Here is a 24985-nt window from a genome sequence, read left to right on the forward strand (position 1 = left end):
CGGAACCGAGGGATTTGGCCCTCAGTCGGCTGAATCGGCGGGTTAGGAGGGCGACCCATCCCTCCTGCTGGAGCGGCTCCCATCCCGGGCGTTTGGGGAGTGTCGAACAGGCGAGTCGGATTGAGATCATGGGGTAGGCGTCCTTGGTGCCTCCGCTGATGGACGGCGTCGGATGCGCGCTGCTGTCTTTCGAGCCGCCAATTGTCGGTGCTCAACCGCATCCTTTCGGCCGTAATCTAGGCCTGTCGAGTTTCCATCCTGGCGGAGTCCGTCTCAGCATCCTGATGGGCCTTTGCCACCGCCTCCCTCAGTTTTGCTATCTCCGCATTTATATCTCCTTGGTTCTCCGGCGTGAGGGGGGTTGACATTAGCCTTGTGATTTCCGTCGCTAAATCCACTAGGACTGCTGACGCACTCCTGGACGTCCCGCCGGTTCCATCGCCCCCGGCGGGGTTCGGTGCGGGCTGAGTCGCCCCAGCCATGTAGATGGCGATCTGGCGGCGGGTTCGATCGAGGATTTCCGGATCCATGGCCAATGACAAGCCCCCAAGACCGTCTCCGTGGAGGGACTGGATGGAATTGGACTCGCCCATGGATGACTCGTCGTCAAAGTTGACGGGGGTGACCTCCTGAGCCGCCGCGCGCTCTGGTTCCTCCGATCCCTGTGTGAAGCCCACAAAGACCGGGCGGGTCAGATTCCGGGTTACGACTGGGCGAACGTACCTGGCCAGCTCGACGATGTCGGAGGAGGTGTCCGGCTCAGGAACGGGTGACCCGATCATGCCGACGAAGACGTTGATCTTGCCGAAGGGGACCCTGTAGCCTGATTCGAGGGAATTTGCTTCAGGTCCCCATCGCCTGTTGTCGATGTAGGCTATGCCGCGTCGGCTCCAAGTAATGAGCGCCGCCGCATAACTCCCAGACCCTGGTAGGGCTCCCTTTGAGAACTCAACTCCACCGTGCGCAGGCCCCATGGTGGGCGCCAACTGTCGTGGTTTTGTCACGGCAGATGTCCTCGTGAAAGGACTTAGTACTGGAGCCATCGCACCTTGGTGGCGACTCAAAGGGGTTAAGCGGGAGAGACACGGCGATTTACCCAGGTTCGGCCCCTCGAGAAGAGGTAATAGCCTACGTCCTGCTTTGTGTGTATTGATGTGGATTCGATTACAAGGAAAGCGTAACTCGCCCTAACCTAGCACTCGATGATTTCTAACCTATCTCTCCCCCTCCAGACTCGCCTTTATATATAGGTCGAAGCCTTAGGGTTTCCAAGAGTCCCCTCCTTTTTACAAATCGTGACCATCGCGGTCTCTAAGTCGCCGCCTTGTCGAACCCAGAGTCCTTCCATAAATCATAACCATCCTGTGACTTCGAACCGCCCGGACAGAGGCCCAACTAGCTTTAAAGGATGAATCGCCTTAACAGTGACCCGGCCCATACTTGGCGGGTCATAACCGCAGGCAATATCCCCAACACTCTCCGTCTCTCTTGCTGGATCAAGAAGGCCGAGATCATCGTCGAGCTGTACGTGTGCTGAACGCGGAGGTGCCGTCCGTTCGGTACTAGATCGTGGGACTGATCGCGGGATTGTTCGCGGGGCGGATCGAGGGACGTGAGGACGTTCCACTACATCAACCGCGTTCTCTAACGCTTCTTCTGTACGATCTACAAGGGTACGTAGATCACTCATCCCCTCTCGTAGATGGACATCACCATGATAGGTCTTCGTGCGCGTAGGAAAAATTTTGTTTCCCATGCGACGTTTCCCAACAGTGGCATCATGAGCTAGGTTCATGCGTAGATGTCGTCTCGAGTAGAACACAAAAGGTTTTGTGGGCGGTGATGTGCGATTTTCTGCCCTCCTTAGTCTTTTTTTGATTCCGCGGTATTGTTGGATTGAAGCGGCTTGGACCGACATTACTCGTACGCTTACGAGAGACTGGTTTCATCGTTACGAGTAACCCCCTTTGCTCAAAGATGACTGGCAAGTGACGGTTTCTCCAACTTTAGTTGAATCGGATTTGACCGAGGAGGTCCTTGGATGAGGTTAAATAGCAACTCATAGATCTCCGTTGTGGTGTTTGCGTAAGTAAGATGCGATCCTACTAGATACCCTTGGTCACCACGTAAAACATGCAACAACAAAATTAGAGAACGTCTAACTTGTTTTTGCAGGGTATGATTGTGATGTGATATGGCCAACGATGTGATGTGATATATTGGATGTATGAGATGATCATGTTGTAATAGAAATATCGACTTGCACGTCGATGGTACGGCAACCGGCAGGAGCCATAGGGTTGTCTTTATACTAACGTTTGTGCTTGCAGATGCGTTTACTATTTTGCTAGGATGTAGCTTTAGTAGTAATAGCATAAGTAGCACGACAACGCCGATGGCGACACGTTGATGGATGATCATGGTGTGGCGCCGGTGACAAGAAGATCATGCCGGTGCTTTGGTGATGGAGATCAAGAAGCACGTGATGATGGCCATATCATGTCACTTATGAATTGCATGTGATGTTAATCCTTTTATGCACCTTATTTTGCTTAGAACGACGGTAGCATTATGAGGTGATCTCTCACTAAAATTTCAAGACGAAATTGTGTTCTCCCCGACTGTGCACCGTTGCTACAGTTCGTCGTTTCGAGACACCACGTGATGATCGGGTGTGATAGACTCAACGTTCACATACAACGGGTGCAAAACAGTTGCGCACGCGGAACACTCGGGTTAAGCTTGACGAGCCTAGCATGTGCTGACATGGCCTCGGAACACATGAGACCGAAAGGTCGATCATGAATCATATAGTTGATATGATTAGCATAGGGATGCTTACCACTGAAACTACTCTCGACTCACGTGATGATCGGACTTGGGATAGTGTAAGTGGATCATGAACCACTCAAATGACTAGAGAGATGTACTTTTTGAGTGGGAGTTTAGCATATAATTTGATTAAGTTGAACTCTAATTATCTTGAACATAGTCTAAGTCCACTTTGAATATATTTGTGTTGTAGATCATGGCTCACGCGACAGTCATCCTGAATTTTAATACGTCCCTAGAGAAAGCTAAGTTGAAAGATGATGGAAGCAACTTTGTAGACTGGGCTCGTAATCTTAAGCTAATCTTACAAGGTGGGAAGAAGGATTATGTCCTTAATGCTGCGCTAGGAGATGAACCACCCGCTACGGCTGATCAGGATGTTAAGAACGCTTGGTTAGCACGTAAGGAGGACTACTCAATAGTTCAATGTGCAGTCTTGTATGGCTTAGAACCGGGACTTCAACGTCGCTTTGAGCGTCATGGAGCATTTGAGATGTTCCAGGAGTTGGAGTTTATCTTTCAGAAGAACGCCCGGATCGAGAGGTATGAGACCTCCGATAAATTCTATGCTTGCAAGATGGAGGAAAACTCGTCTGTCAGTGAACATGTGCTCAAAATGTCTGGGTACTCAAACCGTCTAGCTGAACTGGGGATTGAACTCCCGCAAGAAGCTATCACTGACAGAATCCTTCAATCACTGCCGCCAAGCTATAAAGGCTTTGTGTTGAACTACAACATGCAAGGGATGAACAAGTCTCCCGGCGAGTTGTTTGCGATGCTGAAAGTCGCAGAGTCTGAACTCCGTAAAGAGCATCAAGTGGTGATGGTGAGCAAGACCACTAGTTTCAAGAGAAACGGCAAAGGCAAGAAGGGCAATTCGAAGAAGAGCGGCAAGCCTGTTGCCAATCCGCCGAAGAAACCCAAGGCTGGACCTAAGCCTGAAACAGAGTGCTTCTATTACAAGGGTATGGGTCACTGGAAGCGCAATTGCCCCAAGTATCTGGCAGATAAGAAGGCGGGCAAAGGAAAATCAGGTATATTTGATATACATGTTATTGATGTGTACTTAACCGGCTCTCATAGTAGTGCCTGGGTATTCGATACCGGTTCTGTTGCTCATATTTGCAACTCGAAACAGGAACTGCGGAATAGACGAAGGCTGGCGAAAGATGAAGTGACGATGCGCGTAGGAAACGGTTCCAAGGTTGATGCAATCGCCGTCGGCACAGTGTCACTTCAGCTACCATCGGGATTAGTGATGAACTTAAATCATTGTTATTTAGTGCCTGCGTTGAGCATGAACATTATATCTGGATCTTGTTTATTGCGAGACGGTTACTCTTTTAAGTCTGAGAATAATGGTTGTTCTATTTCTATGAGTAACATCTTTTATGGTCATGCACCGAATGTGAGAGGATTGTTCATATTGAATCTTGATAGCAATACGCATATACATAACATTGAGACCAAGAGAGTTAGAGTAAACAATGATAGCGCCATATTTTTGTGGCACTGCCGCTTGGGTCATATTGGTGTAAAGCGCATGAAGAAACTCCATGCTGATGGACTTTTGGGGTCACTTGACTTTGATTCACTTGACACGTGCGAACCATGCCTCATAGGCAAGATGACTAAGACTCCGTTCTCCGGAACAATGGAGCGTGCAAGTGACTTGTTGGAAATCATACATACCGATGTGTGTGGTCCAATGAGCGTAGAGGCACGCGGCGGATATCGTTATTTTCTCACCTTCACTGACGATTTGAGTAGATATGGTTATGTCTACTTGATGAAGCACAAGTCTGAAACATTTGAAAAGTGCAAGCAATTTCAGAGTGAAGTGGAAAATCATCGTAACAAGAAGATCAAGTTCCTACGGTCTGATCGTGGGGGTGAATATCTGAGTTTCGAGTTTGGTGCTCACTTAAGACAATGTGGAATTGTTTCGCAGTTAACACCGCCTGGAACACCACAGCGTAATGGTGTGTCCGAACGTCGTAATCGTACTTTGTTAGAGATGGTGCGATCTATGATGTCTCTTACTGATTTGCCGTTATCATTTTGGGGTCATGCATTAGAAACAGCTGCATTCACTTTAAATAGGGCACCATCAAAATCCGTTGAGACGACACCATACGAACTGTGGTATGGCAAAAGGCCAAAGTTGTCGTTTCTTAAAGTTTGGGGATGTGATGCTTATGTCAAAAAGCTTCAGCCTGAAAAGCTGGAACCCGAAGCGGAAAAATGCGTCTTCATAGGTTACCCAAAAGAGACAGTTGGGTACACCTTCTATCTCAAATCCGAGGGCAAAGTGTTTGTTGCTAAGAACGGAACTTTTCTCGAGAAGGAGTTTCTCTCGAGAGAATTGAGTGGGAGGAAGATAGAACTTGACGAGGTTGTCGAACCTCTCATCCCTCTGGATGGTGGCGCAGGGCAAGGGGAAACCTCTGTCATTGCGACGCCGGTTGAGGAGGAAGTTAATCATGATGATCATGAAACTCCAGTTCAAGTTTCTGTTGAACCACGCAGGTCGACGAGATCACGCACTGCTCCAGAGTGGTACGGTAATCCCGTCTTATCAATCATGTTGTTAGACAACAATGAACCTGCAAATTATGAAGAAGCAATGGTGGGCCCAGATTCCAACAAATGGCTAGAAGCCATGAAATCCGAGATAGGATCCATGTATGAGAACAAAGTGTGGACTTTGGAGATACTACCTGAGGGCCGCAAGGCTATTCAGAACAAATGGATCTTTAAGAAGAAGACGGACGCTGACGGTAATGTGACCGTTTATAAAGCTCGACTTGTGGCAAAAGGTTTTTCACAAGTTCCAGGAGTTGACTACGATGAGACCTTCTCACCCGTAGCGATGCTTAAGTCCGTCAGAATCATGTTGGCAATAGCTGCATTTTTCGATTATGAAATCTGGCAGATGGATGTCAAGACGGCGTTCCTTAACGGTTTCCTTAAGGAAGAGTTGTATATGATGCTACCCGAAGGTTTTGTCGATCCTAAAAATGCTGACAAGGTGTGCAAGCTCCAGCGATCCATTTATGGACTGGTGCAAGCATCTCGGAGTTGGAACAAACGCTTTGATGAGGTGATCAAAGCATTTGGGTTTATACAAGTGGTTGGAGAATCTTGTATTTACAAGAAAGTGAGTGGGAGCTCTGTGGCGTTTCTAATATTATATGTGGATGACATATTACTGATTGGAAACAACGTAGAGCTTTTGGAGAGCATAAAAGGTTACTTGAATAAAAGTTTCTCTATGAAGGACCTAGGAGAAGCTGCTTACATTCTAGGCATTAAGATCTATAGGGATAGATCAAAACGCCTGATAGGACTTTCACAAAGCACATACCTTGATAAAGTTTTGAAGAGGTTCAAAATGGAACAGTCCAAGAAAGGGTTCTTGCCAGTGTTACAAGGTACGAGATTGAGTAAAGACTCAGTGCCCAGCATCTGATGAAGATAGAGAGCATATGCGCTCCGTCCCCTATGCTTCAGCCATAGGTTCTATCATGTATGCGATGCTGTGCACTAGACCGGATGTTAGCCTGGCCATAAGTATGGCAGGTAGGTTCCAGAGTAATCCAGGAGTGGATCACTGGACAGCGGTCAAGAATATCCTGAAGTACCTGAAAAGGACTAAGGAGATGTTTCTCGTGTATGGAGGTGACGAAGAGCTCGCCGTAAAAGGTTACGTCGATGCAAGCTTTGACACAGATCCGGACGACTCTAAGTCGCAAACCGGATACGTATTTATTCTTAATGGGGGTGCAGTAAGCTGGTGCAGTTCCAAGCAAAGCGTCGTAGCAGATTCTACATGTGAAGCAGAGTACATGGCTGCCTCGGAGGCGGCTAAGGAGGGTGTCTGGATGAAGCAGTTCATGACGGATCTTGGAGTGGTGCCAAGTGCACTGGATCCAATAACCTTGTTCTGTGACAACACTGGTGCCATTGCCTTAGCAAAGGAACCACGGTTTCACAAGAAGACCAGACACATCAAACGACGCTTCAACCTCATCCGCGACTACGTCGAGGAAGAGGACGTAAATATATGCAAAGTGCACACGGATCTGAATGTAGCAGACCCGCTGACTAAACCTCTTCCACGGCCAAAACATGATCGACACCAGAACTGTATGGGTGTTAGATTTATTACAATGTAATTCACATGGTGATGTGAGGGCTAGATTATTGACTCTAGTGCAAGTGGGAGACTGTTGGAATTATGCCCTAGAGGCAATAATAAATGTATAGTTATTATTATAATTCCTGTATCAAGATAATAGTTTATTATCCATGCTATAATTGTATTGAATGAAGACTCATTTACATGTGTGGATACATAGACAAAACACCGTCCCTAGCATGCCTCTAGTTGGCTAGCCAGTTGATCGATGATAGTCAGTGTCTTCTGATTATGAACAAGGTGTTGTTGCTTGATAACTGGATCACGTCATTGGGAGAATCACGTGATGGACTAGACCCAAACTAATAGACGTAGCATGTTGATCGTGTCATTTTGTTGCTACTGTTTTCTGCGTGTCAAGTATTTATTCCTATGACCATGAGATCATATAACTCACTGACACCGGAGGAATGCTTTGTGTGTATCAAATGTCGCAATGTAACTGGGTGACTATAAAGATGCTCTACAGGTATCTCCGAAGGTGTTAGTTGAGTTAGTATGGATCAAGACTGGGATTTGTCACTCCGTGTGACGGAGAGGTATCTCGGGGCCCACTCGGTAATACAACATCACACATAAGCCTTGCAAGCAATGTAACTTAGTGTAAGTTGCGGGATCTTGTATTACGGAACGAGTAAAGAGACTTGCCGGTAAACGAGATTGATGGTATGCGGATACTGACGATCGAATCTCGGGCAAGTAACATACCGAAGGACAAAGGGAATGACATACGGGATTATACGAATCCTTGGCACTGAGGTTCGAACGATAAAGATCTTCGTAGAATATGTAGGATCCAATATGGGCATCAAGGTCCCGCTATTGGATATTGACCGAGGAGTCTCTCGGGTCATGTCTACATAGTTCTCGAACCCGCAGGGTCTGCACACTTAAGGTTCGACGTTGTTTTATGCGTATTTGAGTTATATGGTTGGTTACCGAATGTTGTTCGGAGTCCCGGATGAGATCACGGACGTCACGAGGGTTTCCGGAATGGTCCGGAAACGAAGATTGATATATAGGATGACCTCATTTGATTACCGGAAGGTTTTCGGAGTTACCGGGAATGTACCGGAAATGACGAATGGGTTCCGGGAGTTCACCGGGAGGGGGCAACCCACCCCGGGGAAGCCCATAGGCTTTGGGGAGACACACCAGCCCTTAGTGGGCTGGTGGGACAGCCCCAAGGGGGCCTATGCGCCAAGAAAAAGAAATCAAAGGAAAAGAAAAAAAAGGGGAGGAAGTGGGAAGGGAGGGGGACTCCTCCCACCAAACCAAGTCCAACTCGGTTTGGGGGGGGAGTCCTCCCCCCCTTGGCTCGGCCGACCCCTTGAGGGTCCCTTGGACCCCAAGGCAAGGTCCCCCTCCCTCCTCCTATATATATGGAGATTTTAGGGCAGATTTGAGACGACTTTCTCACGGCTGCCCGACCACATACCTCCATAGTTTTTCCTCTAGATCGCGTTTCTGCGGAGCTCGGGCGGAGCCCTGCTGAGACAAGGTCATCACCAACCTCCGGAGCGCCGTCACGCTGCCGGAGAACTCTTCTACCTCTCCGTCTCTCTTGCTGGATCAAGAAGGCCGAGATCATCGTCGAGCTGTACGTGTGCTGAACGCGGAGGTGCCGTCCGTTCGGTACTAGATCGTGGGACTGATCGCGGGATTGTTCGCGGGGCGGATCGAGGGACGTGAGGACGTTCCACTACATCAACCGCGTTCTCTAAATGCTTCTGTTGTACGATCTACAAGGGTACGTAGATCACTCATCCCCTCTCGTAGATGGACATCACCATGATAGGTCTTCGTGCGCGTAGGAAATTTTTTGTTTCCCATGCGACGTTCCCCAACAGTCTCGAGGCTCTACAAATATCCTCATAAATCGCCTTCGTCCTTGTTCTTCACATAGCCCACAAAGTACACCAAGAGGATATAATGTGTTTGCAATAAACTTTCAGAAGGAGCCAATCTAGATGTTTTTAGGGTTCAACCAAGGCTTTATTCACTCAAATTCCACAAATTGTGGGATACAGAACGAATCGTGCGGGATCGACATCCACATATGTCTCCCCTGATCCAGAGAGTGAGCAAACTTGGCTAGTCTATCGGCATCGTGGTTCGCCGCTCTACTTTCAAACGTAAAATTACAAGAGAATTGAATAACTCTAAGGTTTATTTCAGTAATGATAGCTCCATATCTCGCGCTGCTTTGACGATGGATGTCGCTAATGACCTGCTTGGAATCGGAGGCGATGATGAAATTGTCAACAAGGAGATCCGTGGCAAGGGAGAGCCCCTCCATGCAAGCTAGCGCTTCCAGCGCCCCACGTCAGTGATGCCGTTGACAACAAGAGTTGAACTGCCAAAGAAGTTTCCTGTCCCATCTCGGCACACAACCGCAGCTACTCGCCTTCTATGAATCTTTGAGATTGCAGTATCAACATGAATTTTACGAATCCCGGAGGTGGTACTTTTGGCTTGACAATAGCCGGTCTTGGGGCTGGCTGCTTCTTCATCCCCTAACGAGGTAAAAGCTCTAGTTCATGGATGAACCTCGAGATAAACTTATGGGTTCCTGCTGGACTTTGAAAGATCTGTTCGTGGATTGCCTTCCTTCTCGCCCACCATATGGCCCAGAGTGTGAGTGACAAGCGGATGAATGCCTCATGAGAAAGGGAGTCGATCATGGTGAAAAGCCATGGTTTGGCATCCGGTTCAGTCGTCGCACATACATGTTCCGCTAGTTCTCCATCCACCATGGCCCAAATGCATCGGGACATCGAGCACTCCAGCGGGAATGTCGCCAAGAGTCGGACGCACCACACATCCCACAAGAGCTTGAGGTTGCCATGTTTCTATGTGCCCGGACATCTTCAATTGGGATGGATTGCTTGGCAAGTCTCCAAAGAAACATCATGATCTTCCCAGGAACTTGGGTATGCCAGAGTTTCTTCCATGAACCAGCATCTCTAGCCGAACTTGATGGTCCTGACGATCCATCCAGCCATGCCCCCTTCTGTATTTGGTTTCTATCATCATTCGGTAAGCATATCTTATAGAGAAACATCCATTATTCTAATAAAAACATGTCCACGAGTCCGGGATATTGCTGGGGCACAAGGGATTCTCCAGTATTGCTGTTATGTCAATTGGAAGACAAACTTCTTCCAACCTAGCTATATTCCATGTGGATGATGTGGCGACCATCAGCTCAACGACCATCTGTGGAGGGTTATCTGTTTGAGCACCATAGGGCTTCAACATCTCCTTGCAAGGTATCCAATTATCATGCCAGATGTGAGTAGAGTTAAGTTACCGTTGCCAATGGTTCTGATCAAACCGCATTTTAAGATGTCTCGACCTTCGACGATAGATCTCCACACCTGGCTCGGCGGGTGCCTAGCACCACTGAAAGAATAGGTGAATCAGGGAAATAAATGCTTTTAAGAATTCGAGCACTTAGGGACTCCGGCTGTTGAAAGATCCTTCAGGATTATTTTGCTAAAAGGGCTAGATTGAATAATTCAAAAATCCTTGAACCCCAAACCCCCCATGCTCTTTGGTTGAGTCATCACTTCCCACGAGACCCAATTAGTCTTGCGCTTTCCATCTTTTCTCCCCCACCAGAACTTTCGGACAAGCATGTACAGATGTTCGCAAAGTCCCCTTGGCAACTTGAAGCATGACATGTGGGCCACTGATTTGACTAACACCTCATTGCGAGCTGACCACATAGACTTCTCAATCCAGCCTTGCACTTTGCTCCACAAATAGTCCTTTAAGTACTTGAACGCACCATTCCTGGAGGATCCCACATCACACGGCATCCCAAGATATTTTGCACTTAAAGTTTCATTTGGAACTAGCAGCAAAGCCTTTACCTCTTGTCTTATACTTTCAGGACACTTCTTGCTAAAGAAAATTGACGACTTCTCATGATTAATCCTTTGACCCGATGCCTGGCAGTATGTGTTCAATAGTAGATGTACCTCATTCGGCCCATCTGCACTAGCCTTAAAAAACAGCAGGTTGTCATCAGCAAATAAGAGGTGGTTAACAGGTGGTGCCGAGGCTGCCACTTGTATCCCACCATGATTGGATGACTTGCTAATAGATTTTAGGAGGCATATGAAAGGCCCTCTGCTAGAATCAAGAATAGGTATGGGGAAATTGGGTCTCCCTGTCGAATGCCACGAGAAGGTATAGATTCATCCAGCTTCCTGCCATTGAAAAGGACCGAGAATTTCACCGACCGAACCATGCTCATGACAATGTTCACCCTACATTCAGCGAATCCCAGTTTCAACATGATTCCCTAGAGGTAGTCCCACTCAACTCTGTCATATGCCTTCATCATCTATAGTTTAAGTGCACAGTGGTTGTTTCTCTTTGATTTGTTGTGTTTCATAAAATGAAGACACTCATAAGCAGTAATAATATTATCAGTGATAGGTCTGCCAGGAACAAAAGCAGACTGCTCCTCTAAGATGATGTCAGGAAGCACCAGTTTTAGCCTATTTGAAATGACCTTTGACGCTATCTTGTATAGAACATTGCAAAAGAGAGATAGGTTTAAACTGTGTCAACGAAGTGGGGTTCTTTACCTTTGGAATCAGGACAAGAATTGTATCATTTATGCATTCTGAAGATTTTGTTCCATTGATGTCGCGAAGAACAATATTTGTTACCTCTGTCCCACATACTTCCCAATGTCACTGAAAAAAATGTGCTCGAAAACCATCAGGGCCTGGCGCCTTTGTGGGGAACATCTGAAAAATTGTTCTTTTGACTTCCTCCTGAGTGTAATCTGCTTCAAGAGTCTGGTTCATAACTGGGGTGACCTTTTGAGGTACGGTATCAAGCACACAGTTCATATCCTGAACTCCCTCAGATGAGTACAAGGCGATGTAGAAATTCGTTACATGCTCTTCTATCTCGGCTACAGCCTCGGTTAACCCTCCTATCTGGTAGAGCTAGCGACTTGGTCTGATTCTTTTTCTTCCTTCTACTTGACCGTAAGTGGAAAAAGTATGTGTTATTATCACCATGTGTTAACCACTCAATCTGAGCCCTTTGACGCCACATAATCTTTTCTGTGTCGAATAATTCCACCTGTCTGTCACATGTTTTAATTTCTGCCCCGAGAAGGCTCGGTTCTCCCTGGGATCGCCCGCAACAAAGCCAGCTGATTCTGTAGACTTCAAATCTCATGCCTGACATTGCCAAACACATTGTGATCCCAATTAGCAAGATCTTCAAAAAGCAACCCTAGTTTTCTTTGATCCCTTGAACAATTCCTCCCTGTCGTTGTCCCCAGCTTTGCGCCACTATAGTCGCTAAGTTATCATGTAACTCCCACATCACTTAATATCCGAAAGGCCGAGGTCCGATTGTTCCTGCTCGCTCATCACTCAGGCGGAGCAGCAACGGTGCATGATCGGAGGAAGTAGCTATTTCATGGCTCAATTCTGCTTGTGGAGTGGCAACAATCCAATCCCCCGTGGCTACACATCTGTCTAGACTAACACAAGTGAACGTCCCGCCTGCAACCTTCTTCTTGAAAGTCCATGAATTCCCCCTTATACCCTATGTCCGAAAGACCACGGGTATCCAGGGCATCTCTAAACGCATCCATCTGAGCCTGACTACGACTGCCAACTCCATCATATTCATTAGCGTGAAGCACTTCGTTGAAATCTCCCATGGCTACCCATCGGAGCGAACTAACTGTCACAATACCTCTCATCATGTCTCAGGTTTTATACCTCTCACGGACTTGAGCCTCGCCATAAACAAAGGTGACGCAAAAGGGAGACACCATCACTCCCTCAACTTCCAAGTCTATGTGATACTGTGAGTAACCAATAACTCTTGCTTTTATTGAATCTTTCCAGAATACACCAAGGCCACTGCTCGTGCGTGAACTACCAACAACAAAACTTTTGTTGAACCCTAGAGTGTCTACCATGCTTTCTACTCTAGATCCCTCTACCCGAGTTTCAAGGATACATAATATAAAGGGGGCAAAACGCCTCGTAAGATCATGAAGCTCTTGAACTGTCGCGGGTTTGCCAGCAGGACGACAGTTCCAACTTATTATACTCATTGAGCTCGACGGCGCCCATCTAGTGAGCTCCCCATGTTTTTTGTTACAATTTTCAAGTTCTCTTTACCTTCAGTTGTTGCCTTTTGATCTCTTTGGGTCCCTTTTCGGTGGTGGACTGGCCATTGAAGAGCCATGGGAGATTAAAGCGAGTTGGTTGTTTTGCTGGCCCTTCTCCATCTGCTCAGCGCTAGCTCCCTCCCCTCCAGTCACATTGTTGCTATCTCTTTTCCTAATGTTATCCTCCATGTCAACATCATAAATGTCACTCGCAAGATCCCCCTCCATATATTCCCTTCTTGCATTGTCCCAGCCGCCATTGCGTCCTCCTCGGCGACCTCCCCTACGGCCACACCCCATGTCTGGGCCGCGACCTGTCCTCATAAACCATTCAGCCCGGAGTTCCTTGAAGACCAACGCCGACGGGGGTGAATCCCATTGCCGTGTTCCTTGTAGAGATGCCCCAGCATACCACATATAGCGCACCAGTCCGGTAGCTTTTCATACTTCACCTTATAGATTTAGCGCTTCGAATCCCATATCATGGACACATCATTATTGAGTTGCTTCGTGAGATTGATTTGGACCCACACACGGAAGAAGTTACCCGTGAAATCTTGGGATGGGGTTTTAGAGAACAACACCTCTCCCACCTTGGCCATTAATGCAGGAACTACGTGGGCGTAGAGGTCAGGGACGTGATGGATCTGGATCCATATTTCTATGGAGTCCAAATTGATCATCGATGGTTTGGTCACCCCATCGTACTCCTTGAAGATAACATCATCGCCTTGGAAGTTCTATGGTCCATCTTGCATCCCTCTTTCCCAATCTCCCAGGCATGAGAACTGGATGGTGTATAGATTTTCTTCTAGCGGTCTAAACTTTGACTCCTGCGCCAAATCCCAGGTTGCGCGCATGTTTCTGACGAACCATGCATCTCTGGTTGTAGGTTTTCTCGGAGTGAACCCTAGCCAGAGCTATCCAGCGGGCGGCCTCCGGTGGGGCATCCTTCTCATCGAAGACGATCTCATCGAGATCCTCTCCACGGAAGCCCAATTCCTTCATCATCCTGTCAACGATCCTCTCCACGGAAGCCCAATTCCTTCATCATCCTGTCAACGTCGCTGATCTTAGCTGATCCCGATGCGTCTCCTAAAGCCATGAGATTCCTAACCCGACGAGGATCGACGGGGTTTTGAGGTGGAACCCTAAGTCCATCGCTACCCCGGCATCCTAGCCCGGTCCCCACGTGGTCCTAAGGCCCCCGGTGGAGCGCATGGCGTAGAAACTACGGTGGTTCGGCGACAGGGAAGATTAAAACCTCATTGGCGGCGCGATCGCATCCGGAGGGAGAAAAACCCTAAGGTGAGGGAAAAGTAGCCAATCTAAATGTGAAATAGTTAGGCCCTGTTTGTTTCATAAGTCATAGGACTTTTTAAGTCCCAACTTATAAGTCATAAGTCCCTACCTGTTTGTTTACAGGGACTTATAAGTCCCGAGTCCCTACCTGTTTGTCCCGAGTCCCTACCTGTTTGTTTACAGGGACTTATAAATCCCGAGTCCCTACCTGTTTGTTTACAGGGACTTATAAGTCCATGTTGCCTGTTGACGTGAGGAGAACTGGGAGAAAAAGGCATCTGCTCCTCCTCATCATCAGCCATGGTGCGGTGACCTGGGACGCGGGGATCGTCATCAGCCATGGCGCAGTGACCTGGGACGCGGGCCGAGGCGGGGACTGCAACGACGCGCAACGGGCCGAGGCGGGGGCGACTGGAAGGAGCGACGCGGGGGCGGTGATTGGGGCGGCTGGAACGGAGTGAGGCGGTGGCGGCTGGAACGGAGCGAGGCACATATTGTAGCGACGCGGAACAAACCGAGGCAGGGCGACTGGAAGGAGCGACGCGGGGGCGGCGATTGGGGCGGCTGGAACGGAGCAATGCAGGGCGGGGAAAGGAGCGAGGCGGCGGCGGTTGGATCGACGAGGGGCGTTGGCGACTGGAGCGACGCGGGGCGGCGACGATTGGACCGAAGCGGGCGACGAGGGGAAAGAGCCAGGCGGAGCGAGGCGGGCTAGATGCGGGCCGCGATAAGTCCCAATAAGTTCCTCTCTGAGAGTCTTTTTTGATAAGTCTCAAATAACTACTATAAGTCCTAATAAGTTCCTTCGGTTTAGGTGGGACTTATAGGGACTTTTTTAAGTCCCAAAAACAATAAGTCTATGGAAACAAACACCCATCTAAATCTGAAAAAAAAATCATGAGACCGGGCCGTCCGTGTGAAGCGGGTTTGGGGCGGCCCGCTGTACGTCTAAGTCGTCGTCTCCCCCGGGCAGGGAAGACCAGACGGACGGAGCACGGGCAGCTCGGGAAGCAGCAGCGGCGACACCGTTGCCTCCCGCCTCCCCCACTCATTAATGGCGGCCACTGCATGGTTGGCCGCGGTACCCATCTCCTCCATCAATGCCGCCACCCACCTCCCCCATCTTCGTACTAAACGCCAGCCAACCCAAGCCAAGCTTCCGTCCATCCGCCCCACCCCACGCCACCTCCACCTCATCAGTTATCCATCCATCCCGCCACCTCACCGCGGCGCCGGCTGCCCCGGCCAGCTCCGCCCCCGGGATACTCGAGCTGGAGGTGGGTGGAGACATAAACGCAGCCGCCCGGCCGGCCTGCTCAACCCGCTTACTTATTCTTGCGCCGGGGTGCAGTGCAGCGCCCGGCTTGCGTTTGATTACTGTTCCACGTTCTGTGCGTGTAGGTGGTGGTGGATGACCAGCTCCTGCAACTTTCTCGGGGGATTGCAGTGTTAGGTTCGAGGTTGGTGGGCGATCCCGCGTCCTTGGGCGTGCGCTTAAGGTGTTCGATTCATTGCCCAGGAGACTAGGAGAGCACACGCACCTTTCAGCCATTTCCGATCTGCTGGGTTGGGTTACAAGGGCGAGATGGTTGGGAGCGTGCACGTGAATGGATCGGCGAACGGCGCCAACGGCACCGAGGAGCGGCTGGACGAGCTGCGCCGGCTGCTCGGCAAGTCCGACGGTGACTTGCTCAAGATCGTCAGCATCGGCGCCGGCGCCTGGGGCAGCGTCTTTGCCGCTCTGCTGCAGGACGCCTACGGCCACTTCAGGGAGAAGGTGCAGATACGGGTGTGGCGCCGGCCGGGGCGGGCGGTGGACCGGTCCACCGCAGAGCATCTGTTCGACGTGATCAACTCCAGGGAGGACGTACTGAGGCGCCTCATCCGCCGGTGCGCCTACCTCAAGTACGTCGAGGCGCGCCTGGGTGACCGGACCTTGTATGCCGATGAGATTTTGAGGGATGGCTTCTGCTTGAACATGGTCGACACACCCCTCTGCCCGTTGAAGGTGGTCACCAACCTGCAGGAAGCTGTCTGGGATGCTGACATTGTGGTGAATGGGCTGCCGTCCACTGAAACAAGGGAGGTGTTTGATGAGCTCAGCAAGTATTGGAAGGAGCGGATCAGCGTTCCGGTGATCATTTCCCTTGCAAAGGGGATAGAAGCCTCCTTGGACCCAATTCCTCGTATCATCACGCCTACGCAAATGATCAGTTCCGCAGGTAAGCATGTATCTTGCTCTGTGTTTGCCAGTCACATATATTCTCTTCTATATCAAAGCATGCAATCATTTGGTATCCTTGAGGGAGAGAAATTGATTTGGTAAGAGGGTAATGTGTTTGCATTAGTTATTTTATTCTGCAGTCATTGTAACTCACTGTTTGATGAGATGGAAAATATAGAGAACATTTTGAAGACCAACTTTTGAGTGAAAGCTTTTTGAAAGAAACTTCTGATCAAAGGAAAACCAAACTGAAGGTTTGATAATGTATTGTGCAATGCTTAACATTTTTGTCTGCTGTTCATGGCAATAATTTCAGTACGTGAGATTCTGATGTAGTCTTTTGGTCTGGTTAGTTGTCAATTTACAGTTGGAAAAACAAATACATATTTAGTACTTTTCTGTTGCCATGACCTGCATGATTATGGCAGTTAGCGTAGCGTCTTTGACAGTTTGTAGATATGCACCAACCTTCAGTTTATTCAATCATATCAGCCTATTGCATTTGAAATTTGCTTGCATGAAAACAGATGTTGACATTTCCTGTTGCATTTTTCTTTTGATTTATTATTTGTGAGATTTTATCTTTTTTTTACTCACCTGGGAGAGTAAACTGTAAATCTAGGATTTGGAGTGTGTTTTGATGTTAAGCATGAGTATGCTACAAAGAGTGATTTCAGACCATATGTTATATGTTCTGATTTTGTTGAAAGACATTTTGATCTTGACATGTACTGTTAGACTCATGTACTTAATTTATGGCAGTTAGCATAGTGACCTCTTGGGTATACATCACCTGCCATTTCTTACACTCAATCACATCAAGTACCCTGCTCGATTTGAAGAGCTAACGCCAAAGCACTATATGCCATGATAATGACGTGATGCACGTCTTCCGACTTGGCCGACAGATGTTTTAATGTTGACAAGTACCCATCTGGCTCACTAATTAACTTTTATTGCCTGAGTTCAATACTTGCCTTATATATCTAAATTACATGAAATCTAATATTTTAAAATGAATTACAGCTGGCGTTCCAACTGAGAATATACTCTATCTTGGAGGCCCAAACATTGCCTCAGAAATTTATAACAAGGAATATGCAAATGCTCGAATCTGCGGATCCACCAAGTGGAGGAAACCTCTTGCTAAGTTTCTTAGACAACCGCATTTCATTGTTTGGGATAACAGTGACATTGTCACTCATGAGGTTATGGGTGGCCTCAAGAATGTATATGCTATTGGTGCTGGTAAGCGTCTTTTGCTTCTTCTTCAAATATTAGAATTTTTAGCTCACCTAAATAGGGACAATAATGTATTGCCGTTATATTCGTTAATTTCTGCTTTTATGGTCCTACTTTACATGGCGTTCAATTATTGAGGAAGGCATAGATAATATGTGAGTTTACTTGTTCTGTTTAATACTCTGTTGTTTCAGTAGAGCATTGGCAGGCTAGCTTGAAATCAGAGGACATAACCTTGTTTCGCAAACCTATATGTACATATCTTCCCATTATATGTACAAAAAGTATATGTCCTGATGTTATACGGAAAGATCATTTGAACTGAGAAGCTCCATGGCAATTTAAACACTTGTTTCTCTGTTATTCCAGGATACCTGGTGTTCAGATATTTGCCTTTTCTTGCCTTAAAAGATTTTTTTTTCGCTTTCTTTATCGGCAAGGTATTTGCTACAATGTGCTATGTTTCCAGATCAATGAGAACCTGCTGTTCTCTGTTTCAGGAATGGTGGCAGCTTTAACAAACGAGAGTGCAACAAGCAAATCAGTGTATTTTGCTCACTGCACGTCAGAGATGATATTCATTACCCATCTACTGACAGAACAGCCAGAGAAACTTGCCGGCCCTCTGCTGGCTGATACTTATGTAACTCTCCTAAAAGGTCGCAATGCATGGTATGGGCAAATGCTAGCGAAGGGAGAACTCAGGCTCGATATGGGTGACAGTATCAAAGGAAAGGGGATGATTCAGGTTATGTCACAGCAGTGTTCTTTTCTTTTCTTTCCTGAAGTTTCTCTGATTGCCGAGCATGTTTGAGTAATATTGAAAAGTCAAATCTAGAAAATATATTAAACCTTCTGGATAATCTCACTAGTTATTTTGATAATCCCCGTCATCTATAATAGTTCCCATTTTGCTTTGGCGTTGTCGGTTCACTTTTGTGTTCTTCATGGCATGCATTGACTGAGTATAAGCTCTGCATTTCACTGGACAGGGTATTTCTGCTGTTGGTGCATTTTTTGAGCTGCTCAGTCAACCCAGCTTAAGTGTTCTACACCCAGAGGAAAACAAGCAAGTGGCTCCTGCTGAACTGTGCCCAATTCTGAAGAGGCTTTATAGAATTCTGATAAAAAGGTCTGTAATATCTGAATTACCATTCTGCATATGGCTTGCTCTGCTTACTTCTGACTATGTACAGAGTGCTCTGACAGCTTGAGGAGCATAGTTCAACTGTAAATTCCTGCCCCCTCTCGCTTGTCCGGTCCATTGTCACTTCTGGGTGCCACTTGCCAGCGTAACTAGATAATAACATTAGCTGCTAACAAGACACAAATACAATAATAGTACATGAATTCAGTGTAGATCCATCAGTTATGAGCATTGAGCTGATGATGCATACTTGCAGGAAGTACACTGTAAATTAAATCAAGGTTGTTGGCCCATGTGAGGCCATGCTTCCCCCTTTGCTTACAGCCAAATATGCTCTGTTTTGTTTTTACATTCTACTTAGGTTTTCCATGAGCAAATTTGCCAGACCATCATAATGAACAGTAACAAGACATGATCAACCATCAGTTTTTGCCAAGCAACCTTTGAGCCAACTGATCTGAATCATGGTTTCGTCTTACTCAACTCTTCTGTTTGGAATCTGCAGGGAGCTCCCAGTGAGAGACATCCTCCAAGCCCTGAGGGACGAAACCATGAACGACCCTCGTGAGAGGATCGAGATGGCGCAGAGCCACACATTCTACCGCCCGTCTCTCCTCGGGAAGCCGTGACCTCGGCTGCCCTGTGTACATGGTTAGATTGTAAACAAAAAAAAGGCTTGGATTAGCTCCAACCCTGTCATGCTTCACATCACTATGGGTTGAACAAAGGCGTCTCCTGGTTTCAGATCTGCTGGCTTGTGTGTTTGGAAATTTGGACCCCGGTGGCCATACCCCGTGGGGTCGTTAGACTGTCATGTTGTACAAGAGAGTACTGATCGAGTCAATAATATGTTGCTACTTGGACAGTAAACATGAGGCGTAAATGAGACGCTCTGGTTATTTGTGTGTTTTTAAGCCTCAATGCTAAATTATTTGTTTTCGACGAAATGAAATGGCTAAAAAAAGCATGGAAAAATGAGATGCTAAATTATTTGTTTTTAGCCCGTACTCCTGAGGATTAGTTTCTTTACCTGGACCGTCGTCCGGGTCTGAACTTCTATGGTGTGAAAAGTTGCAAAATTTTGAGCATTCATTGACTCCAAGCAGGAAGTCTAACAAGACTGATGTAGCTAAAACTTATTTTGCAGTAACATGCATGCTGCTGCACGTGTCGTTGCTCTGTTTTATTTAGTACAATTATATTGTGTGTCCATGAGCGCAGATTTATATGTATGATTGCAGAAAACTTTATAGCTAGTCAAACTAGACACATTTGAAATATTGGATAAGTTTTTTTTTCTTGAGTAAAATACCACACTTTTCTGGTGTTGATATTTGGCTTTGTGCATGCATTGTCTTCCAGTTTGAGCATGAGCTCTGTTATAATATTTTTCCGTTAAATTTTCTGTCACCGCTGTTTTTTTTTCTTTTTTTTTTTTGCATCTTTTTCGTTCCAAAAAAGCATATCAAGATGAGCGTGGGTGTATGTGGTGTGCAGTATCAGTGTGTCGCCCTAAAACGTTTGGACTTCTCCTCTACAAAACTTGCTGAACAAAGAATCCAAATTCAACCACGTACGTATCGATCAAACTATATATATACCACACAACTTTCGACTTCTCCTGAGATGTTTCTGACCTAATCATCTTCTAATTAATGGTCTAGCAATCTCCTAATATTGTACTAATAACTCGATCGAAGTACATCAAAATACTCTCAAACTACTCCACATCAAATTGCTTGTCGTATCATCATGAATCACTGCTTGTCGTCGACGGGGGGCTGGGGCTCCTCCTCCTTCTTCGTCACCTGCATGATGGTCACGCCCAAGAGCCTCAGGCAGCCCGCAGGCACCACCGGCGACTGCTGGGGCTGCGCCGCCGGCGCCACAACGGGCGTTTCCATGGCAGGCGCCGGCCCGGGGATCGCGAGCCCGATGGCGTCCGGGGGAGGGAGGACGCGCGGCCGCTTCTTCGGCACGATGGGCTTGCCATTGTAGTGCTTCCTCATGTGCCCCCCTAGCTGGACGCCGAAGCTGTACACTTCGCCGCAGATCTTGCAGGGGTGGGGCTTCTCCGGCTTAGGCTCGCCCGCTGCCATCGGGTCGACCCCCGCTGCTCTGGCTGCGGCGGCCTCCGCCGCGATCCTCCGGTTCTTGTGGCCGGCGACGTGCCCGCCCAGCCCCTGGTGCGTCGGGAACCACTGGTTGCACTCCTTGCACGAATATCCACGCTGGGCGGCCGGGTCCTGGTGCTGGATGATGCGCAGCGGCTGATGGAAGGAATGCGGTGGGGCGACGGCGACATGCTGCTGTGTGGGGGCGGGCGGCTGGAGGTAGAGGCCGGCTGGCTCTGGTGGTGGTGCGATGTCGACCTTGTTGGATGCAGCGGCGGGCGGTGCTGCCTCTGCCAACACGATGGCCATGGAAAGATGAGCAGCATGACGACTGGACTCCACGGTGGCGCTGCTGCTGCTACCGCCGCCGGGGATGACCTGATCGCTGGTCGCCACCTTCACGGGCGTCGGGCCATCAATGGCCATGGACACGGACACGGAGTTGTCCACGGTGCTGACCGCAGCAGAAACCTTTTTCCCCTCCTTGGGCTTGGCCTGCGCGTGGACTCTCATGTGGCCATGGACGGCCTTGGAGTTGTGGAACTGCCTGTGGCAGACGGGGCAGGCTGGGAATAGCAGGGCGGTGGCAGCGCTGATGGTCCCGCCGGAGCTGAGCGAAGACGTGGGGGAGGACGGCCCGGTCGTCGATCCTGATCTTGACGCGGCTTGGTCGAGGACAGGGACAGGGCCGAGCCGGGCGACCGTGATCTTCTTGGGCTCGTGGAGGGGCAGGGGGTGGAGGTAGTAGCGCGCGTCCTCGTCGTCGGTGTCGGTGTCGCAGCCCCCCATGTAGTAGCCGGAGGCGACCTCGCCCTCCTCGATCTCCCGGCGCCGGCGCCGCGACTGGACCAGGCGATCATCTGGGGAGCCCGCCATGGAAGGAAACAAGATCTTAGATCGGTCGAGTAGCAGTGAGTCGCTACGCTACGCTCGAGGGTTTAGCTAGGGCTCCGCGCGCTTGTGTTGTGGGGGCTGCGCTTCGCTTCGCTTCGCTTGTGGGTGGAGGGAGATCGAGGAAGAGGTGGGCTGCCTTATATGGATCGTACGGTCTGCGGCGGCAAGCCGAGGCGGGGTAGAGATGGAGTTGGAGTCGGTAGGGTTTCAGCCCGGTTTCCGTGGCGCGCGCGCGTGTGGTGGATCGCGGCGGGAAGGGGGTCGGTCGACCGTGGGTGGGACGTACGGGAGCCGGCTTCGGAGACGATCGCGATGGATGGAACGGCAGGGATTGAGGCAGTTTCTTACGCGGCCTGCTGTTAATTTGATTGACAGCACAGCGATAGACGAAGAGAGAGAGAGAGAGAGAGTATCGTGCAGTTTAAACGTGTTTGAACGGGATCACCTGCACACAGAGAGAGAGACTAGCGGTTTAAACGGGATCACCTGCACACAGAGAGGGAGAGTATCGCGCGGTTTAAACGGGATTACCTGCTGTTAATTAATGAGAGAGAGATAGACTACCGGTTTGAGATGATCACCTTGTGTTTTTTTTTTGCGGGTTATTTCTTTCTGTTATTTTCTTTTGACAGCATGCATGGCAGAGAGAGAGAGAGCGAGGGAGTTGAGTTACCAGTTTTTTTTGAGCGGGACAAGACTTAGCAGTTTTTTTTTATAACACACCACTTTATAGATTATGGCATAATGTCTATACAAATTGATTCCCGGATGCATTCAGGAGCCACACCACGCCAAACACGACACCCTAGCTGATTACAAGATCTAGCCAACAAATGTGCAGAAACATTTTGCTCTCGGCGCACATGAAATATAGAACAACTACTGAAAGAAGCTCTAATATGCTTGATGTCTTGAATCACAGGACCACAAGAAGATCGATCCATGACCAAAGAATTTATACGTTGAATCACAGTCAAACAATCCGAAGCAAGAACAATCTCCTGGATACCTTCATCCAAAGCAAATAGCAAGCCTCTCTTGATAGCAATTGCCTCTGCCAACTCAGGATTGTAAACGTCAGGCACACCAATACCGTAGGAAACAATACAAGCTCCCAACTGATCTCGCATCACTACACCTGCCCCCATGCTCCTGGTATTGGAAAAGAGAGCAGCGTCCAAATTAATCATCACTTTACCTACCGACGGCGGAACCCAAGATGCTATTGAAGAAGGTTCACACCTATGGTTAGGTCTGTTAATGAACAAGTGCTCCACAGTCATATCAACATAAGCTTTGATTTTGAGAGCAAGACTAGACGGGTGCTGGTGAATATTTTCTTCTCTGAGTTTGTTACGAGCATCCCAAATATGCCAACATGTGACTGCTAAAACAATAGCTGCAAGGTCATCGCATCGGTCCAGGAAATCAAAAATCCATGATTTGCAATTTGTAAATCCATTCCGACAAAGATGCACATCGAAATAACCTTTGATATCAGACCAAACAGCTTGTGCATATGGGCAAAAAAGCAAAGCATGTTCAATACGCTCCTCAACAGAACAATGAACACAAACCTTAGATGCAGGAATATGTCTCCGATGAAGCTGCATCCCAGATGGGAGGCAATCATGAGCAAACCTCTGTAGAGTAATTATCATTTTCCCCGGTGCCTTGATCACCCACAATTTGTTCCAAGAACTGGTTTCGCAATGGAGATTAGAGGACATACCACGGCCTGTGATACTACGGAATGAATAAACCTTTGTCATTCTAGCCAAGTGATATGCTGAACGGACCAAAAATGTACCAGACCGAGTATGAGGCCAGGAAACAAAATCACTGTCACCAAAACGACTGATAGGAAGTTGAAGCACTTGTTCCGCCACAGCAGCATCGAAAATTGACCTAACTAGCTGTTCGTTCCAATGCAAACCATCTTCAGCAAAAAGAGAACTAACCTTCTGGCGGGCCGAAAGAGGAGAAACCAAATGCAAGACCTGAGAATTCACTCCCGGGATCCAATTATCCTCTTGAATCTTGATTGTAGAACCATTTCCCACACCCCAACGGATTCCAGATTTGACCAACTCCATACCATGAAGAATACTCCACCATGTGTAGGAAGCAGATCGTAGACATTTTGCATCCCAGAAATCAGTGTTTGGGAAATAACGGCCTTTAAGAACCCTCGCACACAGAGAATCTGGATCTGTAAGTAAACGCCAACATTGTTTACCCAACATTGCTTGATTAAACATGCACATATCTCTGAACCCCATTCCACCCATAGACTTCGGACATGTCAGCCAATCCCAAGATTTCCAATGCATTTTCCTTTTACCATCAGCAAACCCCCCCCCCCCCCACTGATCAGAGATAGTTCTCCTCATTTGCTCACATGTACCAACAGGTAAACGGAAACAACTCATCACAAATGTAGGAATTGCCTGAACCACAGACTTTAATAAGATCTCCACTCCCTTTCTAGATAAAGGTCGATCAGACATACCATTGATGCGCTTCCACATACGATCATACAAATATCTGAAAGTCATTGTAGGTGATCGCCCAACCTCAGTTGGCATACCAAGATATGAATCCTGGAGAGACTCATTAAAAACACCCAGGCTATGTTTAACCTCATTCTTGATCTCCTCTGGACAACCATTACCAAAGAAAATGGAAGATTTATCTAGATTTATCTTTTGACCCGACCCCTGACAATATAATTGAAGTGTTTCTTTCAAAGCCTCCACACTCCTCCTATCACTTCTTGCAAAGAAAATACTGTCATCTGCGAACAGTAAATGAGAAATAGCAGGACCAAGACGACCATTTTTAATACCATGTGGCACTCCTTGGTTTT

At 48.0% G+C, this 24985-nt stretch overlaps 1 protein-coding gene across 1 annotated transcript; it reads left to right on the top strand.

Moving 5' to 3' along the window:
* Positions 1 to 15448: 15448 nt before the first annotated feature.
* Positions 15449 to 20019, top strand: LOC123445433 (probable glycerol-3-phosphate dehydrogenase [NAD(+)] 1, cytosolic). The gene is made up of 6 exons (XM_045122422.1): positions 15449 to 15772; positions 15897 to 16717; positions 17746 to 17967; positions 18462 to 18709; positions 18954 to 19093; positions 19614 to 20019. The coding sequence occupies exons 2-6, from the start codon at positions 16081 to 16083 to the stop codon at positions 19735 to 19737; spliced, it is 1371 nt and encodes a 456-aa protein (XP_044978357.1). The 5' UTR covers positions 15449 to 15772; positions 15897 to 16080; the 3' UTR covers positions 19738 to 20019.
* The last annotated feature ends 4966 nt before the right edge of the window (positions 20020 to 24985 follow it).

The sequence above is a fragment of the Hordeum vulgare genome, chromosome 3H (assembly GCF_904849725.1).
Source record: "Hordeum vulgare subsp. vulgare chromosome 3H, MorexV3_pseudomolecules_assembly, whole genome shotgun sequence".
Taxonomy (NCBI): domain Eukaryota; kingdom Viridiplantae; phylum Streptophyta; class Magnoliopsida; order Poales; family Poaceae; genus Hordeum; species Hordeum vulgare.